Consider the following 26,849-nt stretch of genomic DNA (forward strand, 5'->3'; position numbering starts at 1 on the left):
CAAACTCAACAGTGCATAAAACATACTAATTTCAAAGTGTAAATCTGTCCTATAGACGCTGCTGTTAACTCTTAATGAGACAACGGACAAAATATCTTCCACATGACTGTGAAAACCTCCAAGTCAACATATGCTATCATACACCTCATAATGCGGCCCTTTGTTTCCCCTCGTGGGATTTCTGAATATTAGACATCTGCACACCATCAATTTTAGTGTGGGAGACTGACACTTTATTATTATTATTATTATTATTATTATTATTATTATTATTATTTATTTCTTAGCAGACTCCCTTGTTTAGGACAACTTACAAAATATAAGAGCATTACAAAGTGCAATAATACAGTGCAGTTCAAGGCAAAATACATTTGACAAATTCAAATTTACACAACATATACAGTAAACAATATATGAGGTCTTACATCCTAGATTGTAAAAGCTGATAAGTGACAAGATGTTAAGTCACAGTCAAGGGCCAGGGGAAATGGGGCATAGGGGAGATCAAAATAAACAATAAACAATAGGAGTACTAGTGGAGCAAAGCAAGAAGCATGACAAAATGTTGTATAAGTGCTATATTGTAGGAGAGTAAATGACTAAATTAGTACTTTAGTTTTCAAGTAGACACTTGCATCCTCATTCTTTCCTCAGTATAAACCTCAGCACACTGAAATTCATGAAAATCTGGGGGAGACCTTGCACAATTTCCTTGGCCAATGGCCTTTAGGAAGCTTTAGGAATCTCTTCAGCACATATTTTAACAGGCTTGGATGTCTGCTACTATAGTGAGGCACATTTGGTGTGCTTCTTGGCCGAATGCTGTGTGATAAAGTACAGACAGAGAGTGTCACTTGCTGTTTGAAGTTGTGAACAGCCTGCCCACAAACCCAGAGTGCTGTTATCTGGATCTCAGATGGTCACGACTTGAAATTCTCTGCATCGCTGCAGGTACAGCGGCGGTGTTGTCGCCTGGCCGCCAACGCCGCTCACATGCCACAAAATTACCTTTAACGAGGCATTCCGCGCTGGCTCTCGCACCGCTCTCCTCGACGTTGAAGTGGAATGTGTGCATCTCTGATGTCCGCCCATTATCCTCGATTCCGTCAACGACTCTGAAAACAGATCGGCAAGATTAGAAGGGCCAATTAAAGGAAATGAGCAAAACTGAGGAGCTGTTAGCTGATGTACCTGGCACAGAATCTGGGCGTGTCTGGTATCGCGAAATTGATAGCATCTGTCATTACAATAACGAGGGTAGCAAGGGAGTAAAGTCACCTGCAAGTACCTGCTTCTGAATATGCTCTGTTCAGATTTTCTTTTGTTTTTTGTTCTTTCAAATTTAGCTTTCCTAGCTATAAGCTATATTGTACATACAACACAATAAAGCTGCTTTTGGGGCCAAGCTTAAGGGGCTTTAGTATTTAAAAGAAGGTGTAACCTGCTTAGCGCAATGTAATATTATTCACAAAGGGATCACTGTGACCTAAGTAGTGAATCCCATAAATATGGACCCCTATAGGTACCAGAAGGCTGGGCTAATTTAGGTTCTTTTGGGACTGAGATCTCTCCAATGAGCTAGCCACTCATTGTACATTCATACTGTATACATTCACAAAATGTCACCATTCATTGTATTTCAATAACCATGAGTATCTAGTTTATATTACTGATGTGTCTTTTACTCCTGATTGCTACTGGAGCATAGGAATACAAATGCTGCTTCTCTTCTTCAGAAATAAATTGATCTTTGGTAGTTCAGGTTAATTCTGATTCTGATTTAACTTGGAACAGCAGTACGCTGGCATGTCCCAAACTTACTTCAACATCAGCTGCAGGAACTGTGGTATGATATTTATTATAATAAAAAAGTTATCATTAATCACAAGAAGTGGTGAAAATAATCCACTGTTTTGAGTACAACGCGTTCGTAATATTTTTTTATTGTGCAATTGTATTCGTTTAAGTGCTAAACCAAATATGGGCAGAATATGTCATACTAAACTATAATGAAGAAATTGTTGAAATGATTGTTGTGTAATCAAATTGTTGGGTAGTGAATGCACTTCAGTACACATCACACTTAAACTGTTTTGCCACTTTTAGTTGGTAGATATGTATATTTATATAAATCAAAAGATAATAGGTTGACAACACAGACATTTTTAAAATAAAAAATATACCAAGCTACAGTTGAAATCAGTGGTGGGGAACCCTGGCAACAGTATCTTCAGTTTCTTTGGTCTGACTCAACTCTCAGTTTCTTAAAATTGAGCCATTTATTTGCTGAACTACAATGTCAAGTTTCTGTGTTGTGAGCTGGCAAAGACATCAAGAGAGCTGTAGGACTGACTAAGGCCCTCCATGACCAGGATTCCCCACCAACTGGCTTAAAGTAGCTGGAAATTTTTATCCAACCCCTCACCTGGGACTGAGGTCTGGGGGGCCGAAGCAGTTGAGCGAGGGGATGAGGAGCTTTGCTGGCTTGCGTCCTATACAGGCCTCGGCACTGGGCACAGGTGGCTGCTCCTCCTTAGGGAGCTGCGGGGAGGGGCTGCGGCCTCGGTTGCCCCGCACAGGTGACCGGCAGCGTCTCAGGGCCGTGAACTGGCGCAGCTCGTCCCCCAGCAGGTTCCCAACAGAGCCGCGCCGCACTGGGCTGCTCAGGCTGGGCAGCATCAGCTTCCTGCGCGACTTGGTGGCTGGCGACAGGTGGAAATACTCCTCAGGCTCGTCCTCATCCTCCACTATGGCTGGCAGCTTGTGGTCAGGGGCGGGGCTGTGGTCCATGCGGTTCTGCCAACAGGAAAATAAAACGCACAGTTGGAGCAGGGCAGAAAAACCTTGGGCCCAGAGAGCCACAGCTTATTCTGGTTGTGATCTAAACCACTGTTTTCCGACCCTTTAACGCTCAAGGCACGCTTACATACTTGTTGCATGGCACACCAACCCCTCCTGCTCACCAAGCTGCACACTTTCCCCTTTATAAAAAGCTTAACTTTCAGTGAGAAAATTCAGCTTGTCTTGATGCACAGACTACTTTGATTCTGGTAGAGACTTATTTATTTTTGATAAATCAGACATTTTTCTTTATTATTTTTGTTTTTCTTGGGTGTGACTTTTTCTCATGTGTCCAAACCTTTAGTGTCACCTGGGCCAGATGGTATATTTCCAATGGTACTTGGTACAAATGGAAATTCGGCTTCAAGGCATTCAAAACAGAAAACAGGAGACCCTTATTCACACAGAGAGTCGTCACAATCTGGAACAAACTCCCCAGCGATGTGGTTGAAGCCAAAACATTGGGAACATTTAAAAATAGACTGGATAGGATCCTTGGATCACTTAGATACTAATGGACACCAACGAGCACGATGGGTGGAATGGCCTCCTCTCATTTGTAATCTTTCTTATGTTCTTATGTTTGTCCGAAGGCGCGTCAATGAGCCACGGCACACTGGTTGAAAAACACTGATCTACCCATTAACTGCTTATCCGATGCAATTACTGGGCTTACTTATCTAAGTATCTGCTGATCGATGATTTAAAACAACCTATACAAGCAGCAGGACTGTGGCTCTGCAGGAACAGGGCTGATGCCACTGCAATTGAAGCTGGTGCAGGTTTACGGAGATATTCTTCTCAAAGGAGACTGCAAAACCCTATGCATTTTAAATATATCAAAGTATATCATGAACTGAAGCGATGTACTGAATAGTATATATGTTAATTATTATTGCCATTTCAAATTACATATGCACTGTGAGCTGCATTTTTGCATTAGTTTTGAAAAGCATGTTTGAGGGCGTTTGAACCCGATAACCATACGGATTCATGCTGAGTGAGATTACTGTATTAAACTGTCAAGTTTTATTTTTACGTTGGAAGAATAACGAAACACCAACCCTGACAGCAACCATGACCTCAATTAAAGCCATATTACTGTCAGAGAGTGCACACACCTGCCCCATGCAAGTCCCTCTCAGCTTGCTTTTGATTAGCCCCTGGAGATTTACAGCCGTGGTCCAGGTCTACTTTCTCTTAAAGTCAGAGACTACTTGGCATTTTCCCAGTGTTTGCCAGAATTAATTACTGCATGACCTGACTTGAGGAAGTAGAGGATGTGATGTCACAGCTTCATAAACACTGCTCCTCTTCACCAGCGATGTTGCTGTAAATGACTATTTAGAGATGCCCCTTGGGAAGGAGTTGAAAATTAACTTCACGGAGAAGAGTTATGTTCAGTGCCAATAAGGAGAGTGATAATATGTTTTCTGTTTCTTCTTGACCTTCTGTGTCTCTACTTGTTCTGACCTCTGTGTTTGTATTTCACATTGACTAAGTGTAACTGCAGAGGTTGCGAACAATATGTTTGTTTGTTTTATACATATTGACTACATACATATAATCTTCTTTTCAGCAATTTGGGACAAATGTATACATTCTTATTAGTAAATTGCCAATTGTGACTTATAGAAATATTGATTAGCTCAAGTAGACAGTACACTACAGTGTAGAGAGCGATGTGACATGAAGTATTTGAATACCTAGACTTCCGCCAGCATGATAATGTAATCACCAGCCTAGGAACCAGCAGAAGTAAGGTTGGAAAGATTTTTCCACATTTTAACAAATAAATTACACATAATGACGACGGACTGTGAATTTGGTAATGTGGAGGGTGATTTGTATGTACCACTGTGAGCGGATAACACACATTTCTGCATATCCGAGAGCTAGCTGAGTGATGATAGCAATTTAAATTCTTCTCCTGCAACCTAAGTCACACGTTCCGGTGACTCAGGCAGAGAGAAGCCAACGGGTCTGCACACACCAGCGTGAAGCAACCGGCAGAGCAGGCACAAGCATTTTAAAGTGCAGCCTGACGTGTGTACAGTACAGACATACCAACAAGTAATTACCTGATATTTGCCTTTTATTACTATTCACTATGGGCACCCTTTCATAAAAGCAAGCAGCCCACTAATCAGGCTGTAGTATTTTGGGACTAGCACAGGGCTGAGATGCAGTATCCTGCGGTACTGATATCCCCATGATACAAAGAGTCTGACATTGAGAATGACGAATGCAATCTGGAAACGTGAGCTGGACCTGAGGACTTACATTTAGCATTGACCACTCTGGCCTCTGCAGATTTGGCCCTGCAGACGCACGGAGAGCTCTCTTCTCAGGAGGGCTGCCGTCTGAGTTTGATGTGAAACAGTAAATCTGGGATATGCACTGCGATGGCACAGCTTCCGTTCTGTCAATTTGGCCTGTAATGGACCTTAAGAATCATCCATGTCAGTCACCTGCTCTTTGGAGATGCCTTTCTTTACTGGTGTGTGCGAGGCACAGCACTGAACTCCATTATTCAAATAAAATAATCATTTTGTAGAGACATCTGACACAGTCCTTTAAATCCGGAAATCCGTGGTATTGAAGAGCTGACTTAAATAACCCTACAGTTTAGGTCTTTGTAGCACGTATGGGCTAATGTCCAAGTAGTTTGGTACAGAAAGCAACATCTGCCTAGCGGGGATTGTGGTACAGCGTGCATCTATTCATGAGAAAGTGAGTAATGCTTCAGTGGGAGATTAACAAAAAAGGCCTGCCAAGGGTTTCAACCAGGGAGTGTCTACCCAATCCCTGCAACCTGCAGACTGTCCAGAAGCTTCATAAGCTTTTGTTTTGCTCCCACAATGTGTACAAACTGCTTGGCATATTTGCAGTTATGGAGAGAATTGTGCCTTTTGGTTGCAGCTAAAATTTGATTTGATTTTAAAATTCCGGGTAGGAGTGGGTGGTGTAGAGAGATGTGAGATGCAGCTTCTTCGAGGGAGGTTTGAAACTGAGGTTTTTGAATGAATAATGTGCTCTGAGATTCTGGCACCTGTTTAAAAATGTAAAGACAAATGGGCTACCAAGGAGCTTTGTCTTCGAAAGCCTCTGTCTGGGGAGCAAGATGAGCTCCTACAGCCGGTGGACAACAGTTTCCAGTCCAGGCAAAGCCAATCATCACAGCAGGCAAGAGTAGAGATAAAACTGTCACAGCCTGGCCAGGCCTTGGTTTGTTAGAAACCACTGTGTCACCCTGAAACTGTAGCAGCCTTAAATTGTACAGCTTTTAAGATCTCCTGTTTCTCTAATGGGATTCCAATGTTAATACAAGTGACCTGACATCCACAGGGGATGGATCCAAGTGGGTAAACTGGAATAAATAAAAAACAATGTCGTCTTACCTGAGAAAGCCTTGGTGATCGGGCAAACCTTGTGAGGCCCTGTAAAGACATGGTTGAACAGCCATTAGCCATCTAACGTCTTAAGAATTCACTGTTGAAGGGATTTCAGAAATGGCTGCAGGTTGTTATATTTTCTTCCTGAATGAAGGCCATTTTGCATAAAGCTGCACTTACTGAAAACATCATTCTGTAATAACTGGCTTTTTTGTTTGTATGAATATCATATGGCTGTTGAATTCCTGCATATAAAATGCAGAGCCTTTTACAGAATGCTTAATAAAAAAACATTGCCAGCAATCTGAGTGCAAGTAATCAGTACCCAATTTGAAAGTCGCCTCAAGCTAACAATTTTACAGTCAGTTAAATAAATAAAAATGGTTTCATACATCAGGAAATACTGTAAACAGATTCAAAGGGAAATTAAAACTTGCACTATGCAGTACAGTAGACTGCATCAATATTGAGCATTGAGAGTGTGGTGTGAGCTCATGAAATGCATTGCATCTTTCTTAAAGATATCAAAGACTTCAGATGTCACCAGACCGTGAGTGTAAATAACCAAAGGTAGATATCCACAGGCCATTGTGGTTTATTTCTTTAGCAGGAGAGCTATAAATTGAAATGCCAGCCATCACCAACATTTTCATGAGAATTTGTGGAGACTTGAATAATTTTGTCATTTTACACGAATGAGGAAAAAAAAAGTGTCATAGCGACCATTCCCCACTGCCAAAGGATTATCTTGATGCAATGTGAGTCCGATGCACATTTTTCTGCAATGCTTTCTGGATCTGGCTCCGGCTGCAGAGTCACTGCAGGAGTAAGGACTGCGAAATGGACCAAAGCCTCTCACTTCCAGGCAATCTTCTAGCATTGTCAGTTCCCTGCTACCCTACTGGACAGGGGCCAGCACAAGTGTCACAGCAGATGGCTCTTGGGAGCAGCCCAAATACATTTACTTCTTGTACTCAAAACTAAATACCAGATTACAAGGATTAAAGATTTAGCATTTTTCTTAACGTTTCGAAAAACACTTTTCATTTGGGTTCATCCCACTGTTTCATTGGCAGCAGCGGCCTTTTACCACTAAAACCGCTCTCACTCTCGTCATGCTCACTACCTGTTAGTCAAATGAAGGATCGTTTTTAAAGAGACCGGCTTTCAAAGCACACTGTCTATAAAGCCGGTGGACCCACTCAAACAGCCGCATTATGCAATATGTGCCATGTGGACCAATGAATTTGGGGACTGCCTTCTGGATAAGAACACTGAACAGTTTCATGAAGATCAGTTTCCATGTGCTTCCACACACACATGCGCATTGTCATGGACACAAATGCTGGTCTCACTGAGTGGCCCTCTACTGTCTACTGTCATAGTCAAAGGATAGTGTATTCTCAATGGCACTATTTGCATGTGTACCAATTGTCATGGCTTCAGTGCATTGCTTCAAAATACAGTTATCTCAACAGTCACACATATCTGTATATGAATCTACCATCCTGCCAAGGTAGGTTAGTGGTGACTATAACATTTCCTATGATGTCACTCACACTGTGAAGACTAAGCGCTGTTCATAAATATAGTAACAAGTCTATTTTGTGTATGAACGAATGGCTGTGTGTGCTTGCGTGTGTGTGTGTGTGTGTGTGTGTGTGTGTGTGTGTATTTCTGAATGTGATTTAAAAACAAGCATGTGAGTGTTTTCTGTGCGGATTAGGGCTTCTGTGTGTGTGCTTTGGCATCTGTGTGGGTGGATGCTGTGAACATGTGTGTGTGTGTGTGTATCTTAATGGGGGGAGGATTGAGATTGTGTGTGTGAGTCTATGTAACATTAAAAAAGAAAAAGAAAATATGAGTGAATGTGTGTGAGTGCTGACATGACCCGATTGAGTGGCTCAGCCCTCTGGTTCTAACCATTGCCTGGCAGTGAAGCCTGGGAGGGCGCTGCAGGTCTGAGAAAGTGCCCTGGCTGTGCCTGCTCACTTAATTACAGATTACACTGGGCTGCCTTTCAAAATCTCAGACTCCCTCAGAAAGCCATTATATTCTGGAGGTTTCTGCTTGCTGGCATCCACAGATGAACCCGATCATCACCCACACGCAGATCTTAAAGCCTGCGCCGGTATTCATCTCCCCAAGGAGCCATTTCACACCAGCGCTGCAGACTGGCTGACTGACACAACCAGATTGGATAGAGATAGCAGCACAAACATCAAGCATCAAGGCACACACTGTAGACGCATCGGCGACAAAGAAATATCAGGTATACATAGCAATCCAGACACACTGACAGACAAACAGACACCCAGAGGGAAGACTGCTGTTTACATAAAATAAAAGGTATTTGAGGCTGATGTAACAGCTGCTGCACGAAATTAATGTTGTGCCTCACCTCGGCCTCACTGCCCTCACGCAGGTTGTAGGTGAGGTTGTGGTGGATGTCGGCGGTGAACTTGCTGGCGTATTCAGGGTAGAGTTCCAGGACGTCACGCAGGGCACGCACGCTGATGTACTGCAGGTCACAGTAGGTCAGCGCCTTCACATCCGCGTTGGTCTTGATCACCTGCTCTTTGCCCGGAAGGTCAGCCCCGATCAGATCCCCTTTCCCTAGGGTGCAGAGCAGAGTACAGATGCTATTGGACAGCACCCACTTCCCATGTCCAATCAGCATCCAGTCTCAACCCCCCCAACCTTTATTTTTATCAAGCCATGGCCAATTTCTCATGTTCTGCGTCACCGTTACTCACTCACCGAGGATGGCCAGCACCATGTTGTCCTTGAGCACCTCCAGGGAGCCCGAGCACACAAAGTAGTTGGCCTGCAGAGCATCGCCTTGCCGGATGAGGTACTCCCCCGGGGCACAGAAGGACGTCTTGATGTGCAGGGAGAGAGAGCGCAGGCAGCCCCGGCTGGCGGTCTCGAACAGGGGCAGCTGCAGTATGTCCTTGTTGAGGTGCATGGCGATGTCGGCACGCAGCTCGTCCGGGAAGTCGTGCAAGAGCTGCAAGGGGCACATGGGCAGAGGCAGAGTGTTACTCAGTTTTGTAAGTAATACTGCAGAAGAAGAAGAAAAAGACTAAAATATTTAGAAGGTCATAATCAGTTAGAGAGGTAGGCATCTGTGACCTCTGGAATGCTAGCAACCACGGTTGTGGAGAAGGGCAAGGGATCAGATTCTGTCCCACCTGGGAGGGACATGCAACATTGTTTTCATAAAAAGTAAGATTATTTTTTTTGAGAGAGAGAGATAAGTAATGTTGTAGATGTGGGATTATATCTACTTTAATTTAATGTATCCCTTATTGGGGCTAGACTTTCCCAGCAGCAGACTCCCATAACTTGGCCCTTTCTATCAAGCAAGTCTTATCAGGCAGCAGTGTGGAGGAGTGGTTGGGCTCTGGACTCTGGAGTGGAAGGTTGTGGGTTCAATCCCAGGTACTTGTTTTGCTTCAGAAAAAAAAAACAGCTGTATAAATTGGTTTGCTAAGAAATATACTAATATAATGTATCTTGCACTTTAACAGTATTTCAAACAAATTCTATTTGCAGCAAAGTGTCCAAATCTGTTGGATTTTAGGATCCTGGGGGGTGATATAAAACACAGGTGATATAGAAGCCTGGCAGATGTGAGTGAAAGCTCAGCAAATTATTGTAATGTGCATAGGTCTCTCACAGAGCCTCCTTTTTTTGTGTTGACAGGTATGGGAAACTCCCCATACCTCGTTGGCGTCGATGCCGTTGTTGACAGACCAGGTGGTCTGGAAGTACTCCAGCATCCTCTGCTTGAGCTGCTGGGGCAGGCGGTGCACGCGGATGAAGTCCTTCAGGTCCTTCATGCGGGTGTGATAGAGCGAGCGGCGTGAGTACATGCGCTGGATGATGGCCGTCACGTTGCCAAACACCACCGCGTGCATCAGGGCTGGTGGGAGAGAGGGTGGGGCAGCAGCCTTAGCAGGGACAGAGGGAGAACTGTCTATGCTCTATACCCTGTTTCAGGATGGTTTCTTTGTGGTGCGCCCTGCTTTCTGTGTCACACTCCCAGACTTTTGGATTTCCCTCTCTTAATTGTTCAAGATTTTAGATTTGAGATATGTTCATATGGTGCTGCTATATAAGAACTACTTCTTGGTTTGATTGATTAATATGTGGAACTCATCTGTGTAATTAAAAATCTGGGGGGAAAAAGCACTCCCTGTGGTTAATCTCACTTTTAGGTATGAACCAGATCAAAATTTTGATCTACATGTGAATTGCAATTTACAATATTGTATCCAATCATGGTTAAATTTGTTTAGTGTACTTTGCACTAAACAAGATCAAGACTGGGTACAAGTTTGCAATATGTGATTGTTTGAAGTTTTGGTCTAGGGCTTACTTGAAAAAGTACTTTTAGTTGGCACACTGGCAGGAAATTAACAGACAAGCAATTAGAGTAAGAATGGATAGGTTTTCCTATGTCCATTCATGGTCTCTCTCAAACATCACATTACCCAGTAGTATATAAGCATGGTGGGGCTGATACATAGTACTTCAGAAGCATGAAGATCTAAGAGATATTTATACACTCAACACACAGGGCAGTGGTCCTATGGACGCACCTCCGATGAGCATGGTGCAGATGGAGAAGATCTTCTCTGCGTCCGTGTTGGCGCAGACGTTGCCAAAGCCCACGCTGGTCAGGCTACTCAGGGTGAAGTAGAGCGAGGCGATGTAGGCGCTGCGGATGGACGGGCCGCCCAAGGAGTTGTTGGTGTAAGGAGTTTCCAACCGTTTCCCCAACTCATGGAGCCAGCCTGAGGTGGGGGGAAGTGGGAGCAAAATATAGTCATCAGAGACAACTGACTGTGGGGGTGGGGCAGAGTAAATGTAAAGGCCAAGACCTGATATAAAAAATATTCCACTCTAATAAAGAACAATAACAAAACCTGGTCAAGAGGTGGTGATGTAGGCTACCATTAACTAAGAAAGAGAAAAAAAATATGAGATTACTGTTTTAAGTTTGGGAATCAGAGAGAAACATTGGCAAAGTTACGAACAGACATTGAACTTGAATAAGAAGACTAAACATTTTAGCACTGATTTGAGTATGACTCAGTGTTTGTCCGACACGTTCCTTGACACATTTTTCATGCATTTTCATTCTACAAGTCAAGTGGGTGACAGTGCTTGTTGTTCACAGTACAAATTTAAAATAGCATTATACACCATCAGAGATCGGAGCCGTCTTCAAACGCCTTCGAACAAAACGCCTGTGTGGCAGCTCATCTCTTGGATCAGATCACTTATCATTAGACAATTAATATAATTGCTGCAGTGGCGTATCGCCTCACACATCGTTGCCAGTGTGTGTCAGTGGATCAGCCCAGCTGGGTACAGGTATAATTAGACCCTTATCAACGATGGAAAAACATCCAGTGGGTTTAATTATTCTGTCTGACCTATATACCGCTAGGAAAACAATGCAAGATATCTGAAGATCCCCGGCACTTCTTATTTGAGACCGAAAGAGCTGGATTATAATTGCAGAGGGCTGACAGAAGGCAGCAAGTCTGTGCAATTAGTAACTGTGTAAACGCACAGAGTAAAGGTTACATCAGTCACAGTTGGAGACGACACCCCAGGAGACTCCAATGCCCAGGGGTGCAGCTTTGTAAACTTGCATTAAACATCAGAAGATCAGAACATAAATCAGTTATGCTACTACTGTGTGTCACTGCTGGGCACCCCAAGAGCAGCCATGATTTCAAATACTGAACTGTGAGTCTGTTCAAAGCAAAATGAGAAAAGATTCAGTCTTCAAAATAATAATAATTAAATAAATACAAAGACCAGCCTATTTGAATTCTTTCACTTTTATATAGCGCATCAATAAGACTGCTCACACCAGCAATGTTAACACAAAATCTTAAAATACATCTACAAACTTAAAGACATTCAGTAGGTTTTTGGTATTTAAAATGGTCAAATCAGGCCAAGTAAGGGCCTACTACCAAGTCCATTCTGTTTGTTTTAGACTCGTTTGTTTTGAGTCCATTTTATGTTTAGGGATTTCCTTTTTGTTAACTGCCTGGTGGATTTTGTTTCGGATCTCTTTTGTTTTGTTGATTCGTTTTTTATTTTTCTTCTTGTTTCTGTTATTGCTGACACCTGGTCCAGCCTATGACTTGTTGGAACAAGGTATACAGTGCATCCGGAATGTATTCACAGCGCTTCACTTTTTCCACATTTTGTTATGTTACAGCCTTATTCCAAAATGGATTAAATTCATTATTTTCCTCAAAATTCTACAAACAATACCCCATAATGACAACCTGAAAGAAGTTTGTTTGAAATCTTTGCAAATGTATTAAACGTAAAAAACTAAAAGAGCACATGTACATAGGTATTCACAGACTTTGCTCAATACTTTGTTGAAGCACCTTTGGCACCAATTACAGCCTCAAGTCTTTTTGAGTATGATGCTACAAGCTTGGCACACCTATTTTTGGGCAGTTTCTCCTATTCTTCTTTGCAGGACCTCTCAAGCTCCATCAGGTTGGATGGGGAGCATTGGTGCACAGCCATTTTCAGACCTCTCCAGAGATGTTCAATCAGGTTCAAGTCTGGGCTCTGGCTGGGCCACGCAAGGACATTCACAGTTGTCCTGTAGCCACTCCTTTGTTATCTTGGCTGTGTGCTTAGGGTCGTTGTCCTGTTGGAAGATGAACCTTCACCCCAGTCTGAGGTCCAGAGCGCTCTGGAGCAGGTTTTCATCAAGGATGTCTCTGTACATTGTTGCATTTATCTTTCCCTTGATCCTGATTAGTCTTCCAGTTCCTGCCGCTGAAAAACATCCCCACAGCATGATGCTGCCACCACCATGCTTCACTGTAGGGATGGTATTGGCCAGGTGATGAGCGGTGCCTGGTTTCCTCCAGACATGATGCTTGCCATTCAGGCCAAAGAGTTCAATCTTTGTTTCATCAGACCAGAGAATTTTGTTTCTCATGGTCTGAGAGTCCTTCAGGTGCCTTTTGGCAAACTCCAGACGGGCTGTCATGTGCCTTTTACTGAGGAGTGGCTTCCGTCTGGCCACTCTACCATACAGGCCTGATTGGTGGAGTGCTGCAGAGATGGTTGTTCTTCTGGAAGGTTCTCCTCTCTCCACAGAGACACGCTGGAGCTCTGTCAGAGTGACCATCGGGTTCTTGGTCACCTCCCTGACTAAGGCCCTTCTCCCCTGATTGCTCAGTTTGGCCGGGTGGCCAGCTCTAGGAAGAGTCCTGGTGGTTCCAAACTTCTTCCATTTACGGATGATGGAGGCCACTGTGCTCATTGGGACCTTCAATGCTGCAGAAGTTTTTCTGTACCCTTCCCCAGATCTGTGCCTCGATACAATCCTGTCTCGGAGGTCTACAGACAATTCCTTGGACTTCATGGCTTGGTTTGTGCTCTGACATGCACTGTTAACTGTGGGACCTTATATAGACAGGTGTGTGCCTTTCCAAATCATGTACAATCAACTGACATTACCACAGGTGGACTCCAATCAAGTTGTAGAAACATCTCAAGGATGATCAGTGGAAACAGGATGCACCTGAGCTCAATTTTGAGTGTCATGGCAAAGCCTGTGAATACTTATGTACGTGTGCTTTTTTTGTATTTTATTTTTAATAAATTTGCAAAGATTTCAAACAAACTTCTTTCACGTTGTCATTATAGGGTATTTTTTGTAGAATTTTGAGGAAAATAATGAATTTAATCAATTTTGGAATACGGCTGTAACATAACAAAATGTGGAAAAAGTGAAGCACTGTGAATACTTTCCGGATGCACTGTATATTGAAACGCTTTGTTCGCCAATAATTTGCCTGCAATATTTCAAATGCAGTGAATTCTCCACTCTGAAACTGCACCATAACTTGCTGCCATGATATCACAGTCTCTGCTGACTTGCATCGGGTCATACAGTGAGAACGAAATAATGAAAGATTATCTGGCGCTCAAAACCTCCAGGGTCTCATCAAAATCAAATTGCAGTGGAAGTTACACTGTTCAGTTGTATGCAGAATCTCGGTAGATGTCTGACTGTTCTGAAAACCTCAAATTCGACTTGACAGTTTTAAAACAAACTTGATAAATACCTGTTGATGGGTATCCGGCAAAAACATAACAGAAATGCAGTTCAGACTGCATGTGTACAACATACAGTGGAATAATGTAATAGCAGTCATAATAGACCCTGTATTGTTAGAACTATAGAAGGTTATTCTAGAAATGAAGTTGAAAATATCAATACTGTGGACTATAGCTGATTTTTATGTGTAAAGCACAGGCTTCCTACAACAAACCCCACAACTGCAACAGCTGCTTTGGTGCAACTTAAGAGCACTTTTAAGGGTATTTATAACAAGCATCTACTGTATATATGCATGTCATAAACCACCCTGTTGTGAGAGCTTTTCCACAGCATAAACTCCATGATGGATCCCCAAGGAAGTCGATACTTCAGAAAACAGATTTAATGGCAGGAGAATAATAGTCCTTCACGGTGTAGTGTGTTACCAATTGTTTTCTTGGTGATCATTGAGATCATTAACAAGATCCTCCCGTGTAGTTCTGGGCTGATTCCTCACCGTTCTCATGATCATTGAAACTCCACTAGGTGAGATCTTGCATGGAGCCCCAGACCGAGGGAGACTCACAGTTATTTTGTGTTTCTTCCAATTGCGAATAATCGCACCAACTGTTGTCACCTTCTCACCAAGCTGCTTGGCGATGGTCTTGTAGCCCATTCCAGCCTTGTGTAGGTCTACAATCTTGTCCCTGTCATCCTTGGACAGCTCTTTGGTCTTGGCCATGGTGGAGAGTTTGGAATCTGATTGATTGATTGCTTCTGTGGACAGGTGTCTTTTATACAGGTAACGAGCTGAGATTAGGAGCATTCCCTTTAAGAGAGTGCTCCTAATCTCAGCTCATTACCTGTATAAAAGACACCTGGGAGCCAGAAATCTTGCTGATTGATAGGGAATCAAATACTTATTTCCCTCATTAACTTTTTTGAAATGCGTTTTTCTGGATTTTTGTGTTGTTATTCTGTCTCTCACTGTTAAAATACACCTACCATTAAAATTATAGACTGATCAATTCTTTGTCAGTGGGCAAACATACAAAATCAGCAGGGGATCAAATACTTTTTTCCCTCACTGTATATAATTCAATATTATTCTAATTTTATTGAATGTTTTAATATAACTTCAAATATCTAACACTTTGATATGCAAAAACACTTACTTAACAACAAGCACAAGACAAGAATGCCCTAATAATTGTCCTAACTTTGCCGTACAGTTCCCCAAAAGAAGACCTGAATTGAACTTGGAAAGAGGCACCAGGCCCACTGAGAAAACGAAAGGACGATGCCCACTCACCAATGTCCCAGTTCGTGGGATCATTGCTCTCCATCTCTTTGCGGCCGATGACGTACCAGATACAGGCCATCCAGTGTGCCAGCAGGGCGAACATTGACATGAGCAGCGTGAGCACCATGGCACTGTACTGGGAGTAGCGATCCAGCTTCTGCAGCAGGCGCAGCAGGCGCAGGAGACGGACCGTCTTCAGCAAGTGAACCAGGGAGGTCTGGAGTGGGCAGGGGGAGACATGGGGGAGAAGTGACTGCTTGTACAGAACAGAACTGGTCTCCCCCTCAAGAAGCAAACATGCAAGGGCACACACATTGCAAAAAAGTAATAATTAAAAACCCAGAACTAGCTCTTGGGAAATTAAATCTGTGTGTATCTGTGCTATTATTGAAAATATGAAGCTCACAAAGTAATTATAGAAAGACTGTGTTGACCACGTCGTTCTACTGTTCACTGTCTGTTGATGGTGTCAGCTTCAGAAATGACTTTTTGATTAAATCCTGCTCATATTAAAATGTTTGATTACAATCCAGAATGTGATGAGTCTCGCTTCTGCGTGGGACAAGAAGGAGATGGCTTTAAGGCTTTAAGACACAGGACAAGGTAGAGAAAAGGCCAAACAGTAGAACACAAAAGCACCAGACGCACAGATTAAGGAGAGGAAATGTTGACACAAAGGATACCCACCACAGTGATGTTAAAAGCATAGAGGAGGTCAAAGGGCAGGGCGGCAATGAGATCCACAAAGAACCACGTGGCAGCGTAGTGGATGCAGATGGACCGGGCATCGTATACCACCTGTCCAGACTGGCTCACGTAGGTAGTGCGGAAATTAAGGATGATGTCTGTAGAGGATAACAGCATTAAAAGGCCAAACAGAGACAGATAGGCATAAGGCAATGTGTTATAAAACTGGGGGGTTAAGGAGAGATTGAAACCCTTTCAAAGGGCATTACAGAAAGCAGGGGATGCATAGTCTAACCAGCAAGCATTTTCTGATGTTATGTCAATGGACTCAAAGCTATGGTTGTTGTGAACCAGCACCTGTGGAATTCACTAATTGGTTCTGTCAGGATTCTGCTTGTTGGCTGACTGGACAGCATGAGAATGCAAAAAATACCCTCCTCCCATTGGTTAGAAAATTGGCTACCACTATTTAAGTAGACATTTGCATGTTGAGCATAGTTCTAACCAGAGTCACCAGAGAAAAGATAGTCATTGAACATTTAGTTTACTAACAATATCTTGTAGTCGTCGATTATGTTTAGCCATTTAAATAAAGAACCAACTAAACCTATAGCTGCATGCATCCCATCCCCCTGGGTTGTCGCCCTGTCACCTTGGAGACGGTTGCCACTCACCCAGGATGAAGAGCATCTCCACGACAATGTCGCTGACGATGGTGCTGCGGGAGGCAGAGTCGCAGTCGTCATAGGCTGTGAAGCAGACGTTGTAGGGCACCGTGACAGCCACGTAGAAGGTGGCCAGCAGGATCATCCAGTCCCACAGTGCCTTGAAGATGCTGTAGTGGAGCAGGATGAAGCGCGACTTCTGCACTGCTGCTACCTTGTACTCCGGGATGGACGGCTTGTTCTCAAACACGTCCTGCAAGATTTTAAGACACGGGACAGTATCAGAGACTATACAGTGGAATTCGGGGCAGAAGTGTTAGTGTAGTGGACAGCACCCCCACCCCCCGGCTCGGATTCCAACCACTGTCTCAGGCAAACCTTCGGACATCTGATCCATACTGCTCCACCGGCAGAGGAACCAACCCACTCCCTTAGCCAGTGCCCTGATGCTAGCGGGTTTGTTCTAGCAATTCCAGGAGAGTAATGACATCTCCGTATTTTAGCCTCCAGTGACACTTATTCTTTGCTGAGCTCAGCTCCCACTGAACTCCCATGGGAGAAGGGACGTAATGAGGTTACATGCTTGGGTTGCATACAATTATGAGAAGGAATACATAAAACACCAAGTAATCTCACAACAGGAGCCGAGACAAAGATACGCACGGTGAAGAAGAGGCACTTGCTTTGGAACCGTGGTGGGCACCCATTATGAAAAAGCTGCAATTACACAGACGCAGAAAGCATGAATCGCAGAGCCCAAGTCAGAGATTTATCTTGGCAAACTCTTCGGCGATATGATCAGTGAGACAGAGGAGCAGATAGAAGAAGGGAAAAGTGAAGGGCAGCCCATTAACCTTCAAACAATCCCCTCTGTCCGCTTTAAAAACATCAAGAACAAAAGTCAGCCAAAAGCAACAGGGTAATGAAGTAGTAAATTGAATTTTTGTCTAATCCCATTCAAAGCGGCGCTGTCCTGTTTTCATGGATAATGTTCTTAATGATTCTGAGACGCTTGGTGTGTTCTCACTCCGGAGGATAATTGGGAGGATACGATTCATGATCTCCTATATAGGATATAGTAATAACGATACATTCTAACAAACCCATCTGCTTTTGTTGCGCTTTGAGAGGCAGTCCACTCCATTGCCCCCGTAGCTCCAACTGCTCAATTTCCCCAGTGCAGTGTCACCTGATGTGTTATTTATGCCAAGATTTGTCCCATGACAATCCAAAATGATGGGATTATTCCATGGAAATTTAAATACAATGACTGAAACATTCCTAGATGATAGTTAGACATATAGCTAAATAGATAGATCAATAAGCACAGCTGCCCTTTTATAACATTTCAGAGGAGCTGATAAAATGGTAAAACACGTTTGAAGTCATCATTAGTTTGGATCACTGCACGTGATGTGAATCACCTATGGTTCGCTGTCCTTTCCACTGCTCCACTCTTCCTGATGATTACAAAGATGACACTGCCACACGTGTCCCTCAGTCAGAAAGGCCACAGTTGGTCCTCTCACCTTGTTAGAATCTCTTCGAAGATAGCAGACAAATTAAACAGAGACAGCTCAAACACTTCAAACCCTTTCTTGCTCCCCAGCAAGGTGCCAGACACAGACAGAGCACTTCTGGAAGTTACATTTAAGAAAGGCTGTGCACAGGCACTAACTACAGACACATTTTTGCTGGGTTTTCACTCAGAAACAACAAAAGCAATTTGACACCATACTGGCTGCTCACTCATCGGCTTTGACAAGTTTTTAAAACCCATTATGGTTTTGTATGTTAAAAATTATAATGAGGCACGACAATATGTTCAACAAGAACAATACAAGTCATAATTTAAGAAAAAACGAATTGATTACATTGAATTGGCATACCTTGCATTGCCATACCTTAAGTGTTTCAAATAATTAAAGCTCAAAATATACATTGGATTATTCCCAAAACATCCTAGCAAGGTCACAATGTGAATAACACAGGACAGCTTCCAAAGCAGAGAAATCATGACTAATCCGCACTGAATTTTGCTATTGTCACTGTTAGACAGTTTTTAAAGGCATCTCAAGGCCACTTAATGTCATGCCTGCTTAGGTGGCGTTTTTTCAGAGAAAAAACACTGAGGAAGAGAGAGCAGTTTAATACAGTTATTCTCAGTAAAAAAGGTGGGGGGGGGGACTGAATGGAGTGGAGTGGCTCAGCTGGTAAAGGCCTTGGCTATGAGTTCAATATCAGGTCAGGAGATGGCTGCCTTGACTGTGGACTGTCTGTTCCCCAAGTAGCAGCACAAAAAACAGACATCACAAAATAAAAGAGGTTGGAGCAAACATCAACTACAGGGTGGACAGTATACCTGCCAAGTCAATGCTGACTGCAATGGAGTGAGGTAGTGATCATGTAATCTTGCCTGTGAAGAACAGTAGTCTGGTAGAAGGCGACAATCACATTGGGTTAAAGTTTAGACACCAACACAATGATCTTAAACACAAGAATACAAGAGACCCTGAGGAAAGCAAGGCATTTACAAGTCAGACCTGTGGGCCACACAGCCATCAGTCAAAATCCTGTTTTAACTACAACACACTGTTTCTATTTGGAATCTTCCTCCTTATTACTTTCCACCAGTTTGCCTGTAGTTCACATTTACTAACATTTAGACCTGCTGCTCACGAGACATACCCTGGAATAGTGGTTAGGGATCTGCACTCTGGAGCACAGGGTTGCTCAATCCCAGGTGGGGGCACTGCTGTTGTACCCTTGAGCAACACACTGTACCTAGATTGCTCCAGTAAATGCCCAGCTGTGTAAATGTAAAAAATAATGTGGTATCTTGTAACAATTGTACGTCACCCTGGATAAGGGGTAATAATAAAATATGGTTCCTTGAAAATAAGACTGATTGACACAACACCATAAAAAAAAGGATGACACTGATGCCCTTTTCATGGAGCAGCTGAAACAAAACTTCTAATTACGTGGATTAATCTTGTTCTTACGTGATTCTATGAATATTACTTTAAATGGTACTTTGAGATGTTCAGGCTTGCATGTTAATCTGTGTCATTTCTCAGAATCTGCATCCTGTTCCTTATCTCATTAAGATGTGTACGTGGTGTGCTACAGAGCAAGGAGTTACAGATCGGATGGGGACGTCTGTACAATGTTAGCTGTCCCTCACAAAGAAAAGAGCTAGAGAACAGGCCGGATATCAAGGGTCAACTGCACAATTCAACTTCTCATTACTGCAGACCTTGTCTTCTATTCTCCCTCTCAGAAGAAATATATTGACCAAATGAAAAAAATGAATTATGCACATCTGCTACAGCCCATCTTACTGGCAGCCCGTTATAATCTTTCATATCACCCAGCTCGCAATCTGGATTTTAATCAGCACTCAACGCTGCTACCCAGGCACCGAGACTCCTTCCTCCGGGCAGACTCTTAATGAAGTGCGGCTGCCTGGGAGAACATACATTCAGCCCCTGAGTACTCTCCAGCGATGGGGCTGGCGGCTTGGCAACCTTCCCGCTGCACTTCAGGATGCGGCGCAATTACGCCTAAAAACCCTTGCAATGATACAATTAGACCTAAACATTGCTTTTCATTGGAGTCTGAAGTAAATCAATTATGCAGAACCCGCTAATTGCTAGAGATGGATTTGTGGGATTTATACTCTTTACTGCGGAGCGAAGAAAAAAGAAAAGTAATTAACCCCCTACCTCAAAGCCACACAGACACTTATACATTCTGACACACACACAATTTTGATGCTGATGATAGGAGTAATTTTTTTCCGTAGCAGGTGAAAATGGCCAATTCCCAACCAGCTGAGAACAAAGAAACAAATAAACCCAGATCTCTGCGTTTAAACCTACCCAACTTCCTAATGTCTTCAAATAAAGGGTATGGATGAAATAAAGAAGGACTGATGTCATCACCTCTGAGAACATGTTGTAAGACATATTTACATGCAGCAATTCCACAACACACAGTAGAGCTTCAGACCCAATGCCAGTCACACCAGGGGTACAGCTGCCACTTATGCCATCAGGATCAGAAGATCATTCATAAATTAATGTTACAAGTTAACCCTGTTGAGACTTTGTTCACATGTAACCATTTATCTAGGGGCAGCAAATCCCATCATTGGCATCCTCGGGGGCTGCCCTGATTGACCCTTTGTGTAGCCCACACTGTGCTGAAGGACAACTGTTTAACTTGAGAAATGTTGCCAAAAACAGTGTAACTGATCCCTTGCCTCTGTAGAGCGAGGCCTAACCTACATCAAAACAGGGGTAAGCTGGGGTGAGATTTACCTCAGGGGCTGCTCCCAGCACACCACTCACAGTGGGTTGGGCAGACATTAGGGCAAACCCAGGGGCGATTTTCCAATAGAAAAAAACTCACATGTGAACATGCTATTACTGTGGACCAAAACAAACTGTTACAGCATTTACTCCCAAAGGTGGTTTCCTGTTCGTATATATCCCCCAGCTAACACACAACACTGTAACACTTCAGAGCTTTGGCACACAGTTGAGGTTTGGCTGACATACTGTTGATAGAACTCTTAGCTTATACATACTTGGGTGCTTTGATTCTGTCAGACATCATGTTACAGCAAAGGGGTTGCATACGTTTTTTAATAATGTTACAAGTAAATAATATTTAATAAGTGTTATAGGATTCTTTTTATGTAAGAAATATACATCTCTAATCGTTCTTACATAATACTTTATCATCTTCATAATACTGTTGTTTTTTTTACAATATTGAAGACTTTTCTGTGGTGTGAAGAGTCGCTGAAATCCAGAAAGAGATGCACCTCCAATCAAAAGGTTTTTATTACAAGCAGCTGTAAGGAAGAGGTTCAAGAGGCAATCTCGAGAACAGTCTTAGAGAAGTTACAAACTACAGGCACTTTTATGCAGACCAGACAGGAGAGAAAGATAACAGGACCCACATGTTTGTCCCGTGATGAGTGCAAGTTCGGTTTCTGCCTGACAACTGCTCAGGAAGACCCATATATAGTCAAACCGGGGAGAATTAAGGCATACGTAATGTTTAATATAAGGGGGATTTGTACGATGTATCAAGCCCAAATTGCTGGTGAAAACTGGTTCTTATCAGACTCTGTTCTTCTAGGTATCAGGGTTGAACAATAGCACAGTACCGTAGCACAGTGAGACCGTGAGACAATGACCTTGTTTACACAGACACAGAGTGAAAGAAATGCAGTTCTTCATGGAGCTACAATGCCCCAACACCACTTCAAAACATTATCTCAACATTCTGTTGAAGTTACAAAAATGTTCTGGTTGTGTTGCATCAACATTCATATTCATAAAGCACAATATGTAGTCACACCATTCGGTGGTTTGCTGGCCTTTTGTTGAAGCTGAACGTTTTTGTCAAAGGCATTGAGATCCCTTGTTTATACAGCAAAATCTATGTACAGATTATCAAAATGAGTGATGCCACCCATAGGGGTGTTAGTCCAATTTTAATATTATTCAATGACTATATGCATCAGGTGTGTGAGCCTGAATTATCAGATGCTGCTGTGTTTGAGTCTCCTCTGTGTTGTGTTTCATCTTTAAGACATAAGCATTAATTTTATAACAAGGCTGAAAGTTGTACTATTCTGGGACCCTGTATGTGTAAACTGTACCTTAAGTGTGGACAAGACAGCCCCCAACCTGTTAAAACAAAATCTGGAGTCAGTTCAGCAGGCCTGTTCTACATCCCCATCAGTATAGAAGCCAAGTCATCTTACAAAGGGAGATTGAAAGGTTTTGTATGGGTTTTTTCAACACCTCTCTTCACATATAAACACATATTTCCCTCATTCACAATATCTAGGGATTGATAAACACACAGCGCCGAGCTTGTCTTTTTCTCATGGACCAGTTTTGGGGTGCATAAATGATGGTTAATCCCTAATTTTAATTCACCACAGCCTTCATCTTGAACTTTTCATGTGTTAAAAAAACAAAAAAGATAAAAGATAAAAGCCTTGTGGGGACGAAGTTAGCTTTTATAAATCATGTTGTAATCTGAAGGCTCCCTTCAGACCTTTTCAAACTGGAACCTGGGGATGGGGTGGGGGTTGTATGTGTAGAAGCTGTCAAGGGAGGGAATTTAGGTCACAGAACTTAAATGTGTGACAGAATCCTTAATTTTTTTCTCCCTAATATCTATATGTGCAAAAAGGTGTCACCATTTCATTTTAATTGCTTTTGTGACAGAACCTTATGTTTTTCCGTTCCTTTGCAGCACCGTCCAACATCTTTACAGCACTCCACTGTATAATAGGCATGATGCTAATGGTCCTTGTCCTAAATACCTCGTGGTATTGCCATAATTAGGGTTCAGGTTCAGTTGAATTTGTTTGTCGGATTGTAGTCAATTGTAGAAAATTGGGTAGGATTGTTTGTTAATAAATATCAGATTAAATTGGATGAATGTTTTAAATATATATATATGATCGAGAAACGATAAATATAATTGTTGAAATCATATTGTCGGTACAGCTAACAACTCTCTCAGTATGAAGTTTCACACTGGCTAGAGAAAAACTATTTGTCAACAGTTCACAATGCCTAAAACACAAATTATAATCACATACTTCCAACCACGATAGTTGCTTTATCAGACATTCACCGCATACAGGACAAATGGAAAAAAACTTAACTTAGCTTCTTCACTACCTGTCATTTTACAAAGAGAAAGGATAGATAATGAAATCTGTACTAGGAACAAACAACTAGGGAGGGAAACAAAAACCTTACAGCTATATTACCGATTATCCACATTTCTCAAATAAGCAAGTCAGTTTACATTCTCCAGTTCAAGCTCTTGACTGTTGCATTTTAATCCCAGACAGCTGTTTGAGTGTTTATTCATATACAGGCTTCTGCCTATTCAGTAAGGGGAAAATAAATCAGGTTAAATCGCATAAAACCCTAGATCTAATTCACATACAGTCCGCCATTAAAGTTTACAGCAACATCTTTGACAGAGATGTTTCTAATACATCTTTATGAGTGTGAGCATGTTTACAGATCCTCAGCTATGGACTACACCTGCGGTGTAATCAACAGCCTTTTCAGCAAGATGTTATACAGTAGTAGACTTTTATAATAGGTGGAAACAGTTGTCAGAACTGTATGAAACAATTATTTCATTAATGGAATAATGGCCCCATGCAACAGAATACAATATAATACTAATTGCAGGGGTGCTTTTTGTGGAACCAACCTGAAAGTGCTTCTCAAAAGTAATTTTACAAATAAGACAGAAATTGAAAATTATACGATCTGATTGAAATTTCTGAAAACAGATATTTAATCTTTCAGTAGGTGTCAGTTTCCTGTGATTTTGGGACAGCATTCCACAGATAATGTGCCCAGTAATTACATTTTATGTCCCTCATCATCTTCAGACAAATATTGGGCAAAAAACATTTTTTTTAAAATAGAGAGAATGGGGGAATATATCTTCTCCTTAGTTCACCACCATAAACTTTAAAAGTCATCCAAATTATTTAAAAGGTCAATGAAGTCTATTTGGTCTCTGAGTTATCTGTTCAAAACAACTATAATACACAAAATAAGTATTTATTTATTTATTTATTTATTTATTTATTTATTAGCAGATGGAATTATGAATGTGTTCTTACTAGAAATGTTTGAGTGTTGTTAATACAATAAGTCCTACCCTTATACAAGTTTCCTGTAGTATACCATGGTAATAGCAAGGTACAATTAAATAATGGTAAAGAACTGAAAAGTATAGTAAACCATGAGACAAACCTCAGCAAATAAAAAGTAAATTATATGATACAATGATACAAATATTTTGCCTACATTCAGAGAGTTTGATTGAAAGCTTTGATTAATAGTTATTATTTGACAGATATGTTATTCATATATATATATATATATATATATACACACACACAATATTGATGGCCAGCTTGGTTTGTTTTTCCTGTGTTCCCTGTTTGTGAGGGGAAAAAAAATAATATCTGTATTTTCTGTGCTAAATCCACTTTTAGAGCATGAATACAGACACGCACAAATACTGTTCAACATACATGTAGTTTAAAAAATATACAAATACATACATACATACATACATACATACATACATACATACATACATACATACATAAATCTCAATGCCTGGCACAACTGAAGTGCCTCTACATTGCTCACTACCCCTTCTATGAAATGCAGTTAACAAAGCGTGTTGTGTATCTGCTGGTATCTGAAGGTAGTTATTTTGCCTCTGGTGCTGGTTTCTGAGTGTCAGTGCTGACTCCCACAGCAGGTTTAATAATAGATTGAGCTGTCACTAATAACTGTTAAAAGGCAGCTGGTTCACCCCTCTCGTTTCCCCCTTCAGACCCCACGTCAGCTCCTTCAGTGCCGGCTGTGTTTCATCATACATGACGGCAACCTACATAGCAGCACCTGGATGCAATTCACAACCCGCAGTTTCAAAAAACTGCAGAGTAAGGGATAAAGTGTGAATAACTCCTTACTGTCTTTATAGACCACGCCTAACCCAGCACTAATCGCCAACAAGGATTTTCATCTATCCTTCCACGAGAGGTAATATAGACAGAAATATAGGCTCTCAACATACCAGGCCTCTGAATGTGACATACAGGCTTCCTAAGAGTTAAGGCATACAGCCCTGTAACATGACAGCTAATTTCTGTCTCTTGCTGGTGAAGTGAGTTTGGAAAGGGCCATGGTAATTATTTCTGTACTTACGAAGACCCCTTCAGAGGCTGCTTTCTGTGGGTGTTTATCTCACAGCACAATTTGCAATTGGGGGAGGGGGGGATGGGGGAGAGAGAATAGATTAACACTATTCTAAACTCTGGTGATTCATATTTAAATGCAGTTGGTATTTGAATAAGGTGTCATTCTCTTTGTCTACCTTCTTTTCCAAAAAAGAAAGGAAATGATGAAAATGATAGTTTGTTCTGTTTTCAGACATGATCTCTGCAGTACTTTGAAAGGTCTTGTCTTTGATTTGGATGATCAATAATGAATATAATAATGATAATAAAAGTGTGCAAGATCTATACAAATAAATTTGTATGGCTTGCAGTTTGAGCATTTTATCAATGAATGCTGTGTGTGGGTGGGTTCCCCCCATAGATCTGAGCCCTTCCTCAGCATTGTCATCGATGCAGTGTAAAATTACCTCCCAGTTACTGCATCCCAACAAAAAAATAAAATCTCACCCCTATTGTAAGTGTCTGGAGTCTGTGTGGTCCTGCCTATAGACTCTCACTATCACCATAGAGATCTGTGCTATTTTTCTGTCGCTCCCCCCCCCTCTTTATCCAGAAAATTAGAAACCAAAAGCAGTTTTGACTTTGCAGCTCATTTGGTTTATATATTTCTGCCATCTGTTTGAGAAGAGTATCGGAAGTGTGCTGTGGGAAAACAGACGAGAAGGAGGGGATGCAAGCTTAAGCCCAGAGGGGGCCAGGTGGTCTGGACTACAAATCACTGTCTTAAAGCCAGGGCTATTGTCATGAAGACTTCCTAAAAATAGGCTGCAATGACAAGGCCCAGGATCCAAGCACTCGAATCTAAGCTCCCAAATGCTCCCACTGAGCACAGAGTGAACCTTGAAGATATTGTGTTTGAGTCCAGGCTGTGGTGTCGAGACACCCTTAGCACAGCCGAGGAGATCTTCCTGTATGAGCAGCCACCTACATTAGTTTGAGGCAGGGGAAGCCGGATCTGAGCCTGCCCTGTTCTTGACACTTGTTCACAGTGGTTCACAGTGTTAATAGCTGGCAAATGACCATCCGC

General features: G+C 42.1%; 1 protein-coding gene across 1 annotated transcript in view; it reads right to left on the reverse strand.

Annotated features, from left to right (window-relative positions):
• The window catches only part of kcnh4a (potassium voltage-gated channel, subfamily H (eag-related), member 4a), a 67,586-nt gene that overhangs the window by 2,911 nt on the left and 37,826 nt on the right, over positions 1–26,849 (reverse strand). The window contains exons 5-14 of the mRNA XM_066699973.1: positions 17,008–17,251; positions 16,334–16,491; positions 15,656–15,863; positions 10,844–11,038; positions 9,965–10,164; positions 8,997–9,246; positions 8,638–8,852; positions 6,243–6,281; positions 2,426–2,796; positions 985–1,115 (exon numbers count right to left, since the gene is read on the reverse strand). Of these exons, the coding sequence (XP_066556070.1) occupies positions 985–1,115; positions 2,426–2,796; positions 6,243–6,281; positions 8,638–8,852; positions 8,997–9,246; positions 9,965–10,164; positions 10,844–11,038; positions 15,656–15,863; positions 16,334–16,491; positions 17,008–17,251 (2,011 nt within the window). The remainder of the gene's footprint in view (positions 1–984; positions 1,116–2,425; positions 2,797–6,242; positions 6,282–8,637; positions 8,853–8,996; positions 9,247–9,964; positions 10,165–10,843; positions 11,039–15,655; positions 15,864–16,333; positions 16,492–17,007; positions 17,252–26,849) is intronic.

The sequence above is a fragment of the Amia ocellicauda genome, chromosome 3 (genome assembly GCF_036373705.1).
Source record: "Amia ocellicauda isolate fAmiCal2 chromosome 3, fAmiCal2.hap1, whole genome shotgun sequence".
In the NCBI taxonomy this organism is placed as follows: Eukaryota; Metazoa; Chordata; class Actinopteri; order Amiiformes; family Amiidae; genus Amia; species Amia ocellicauda.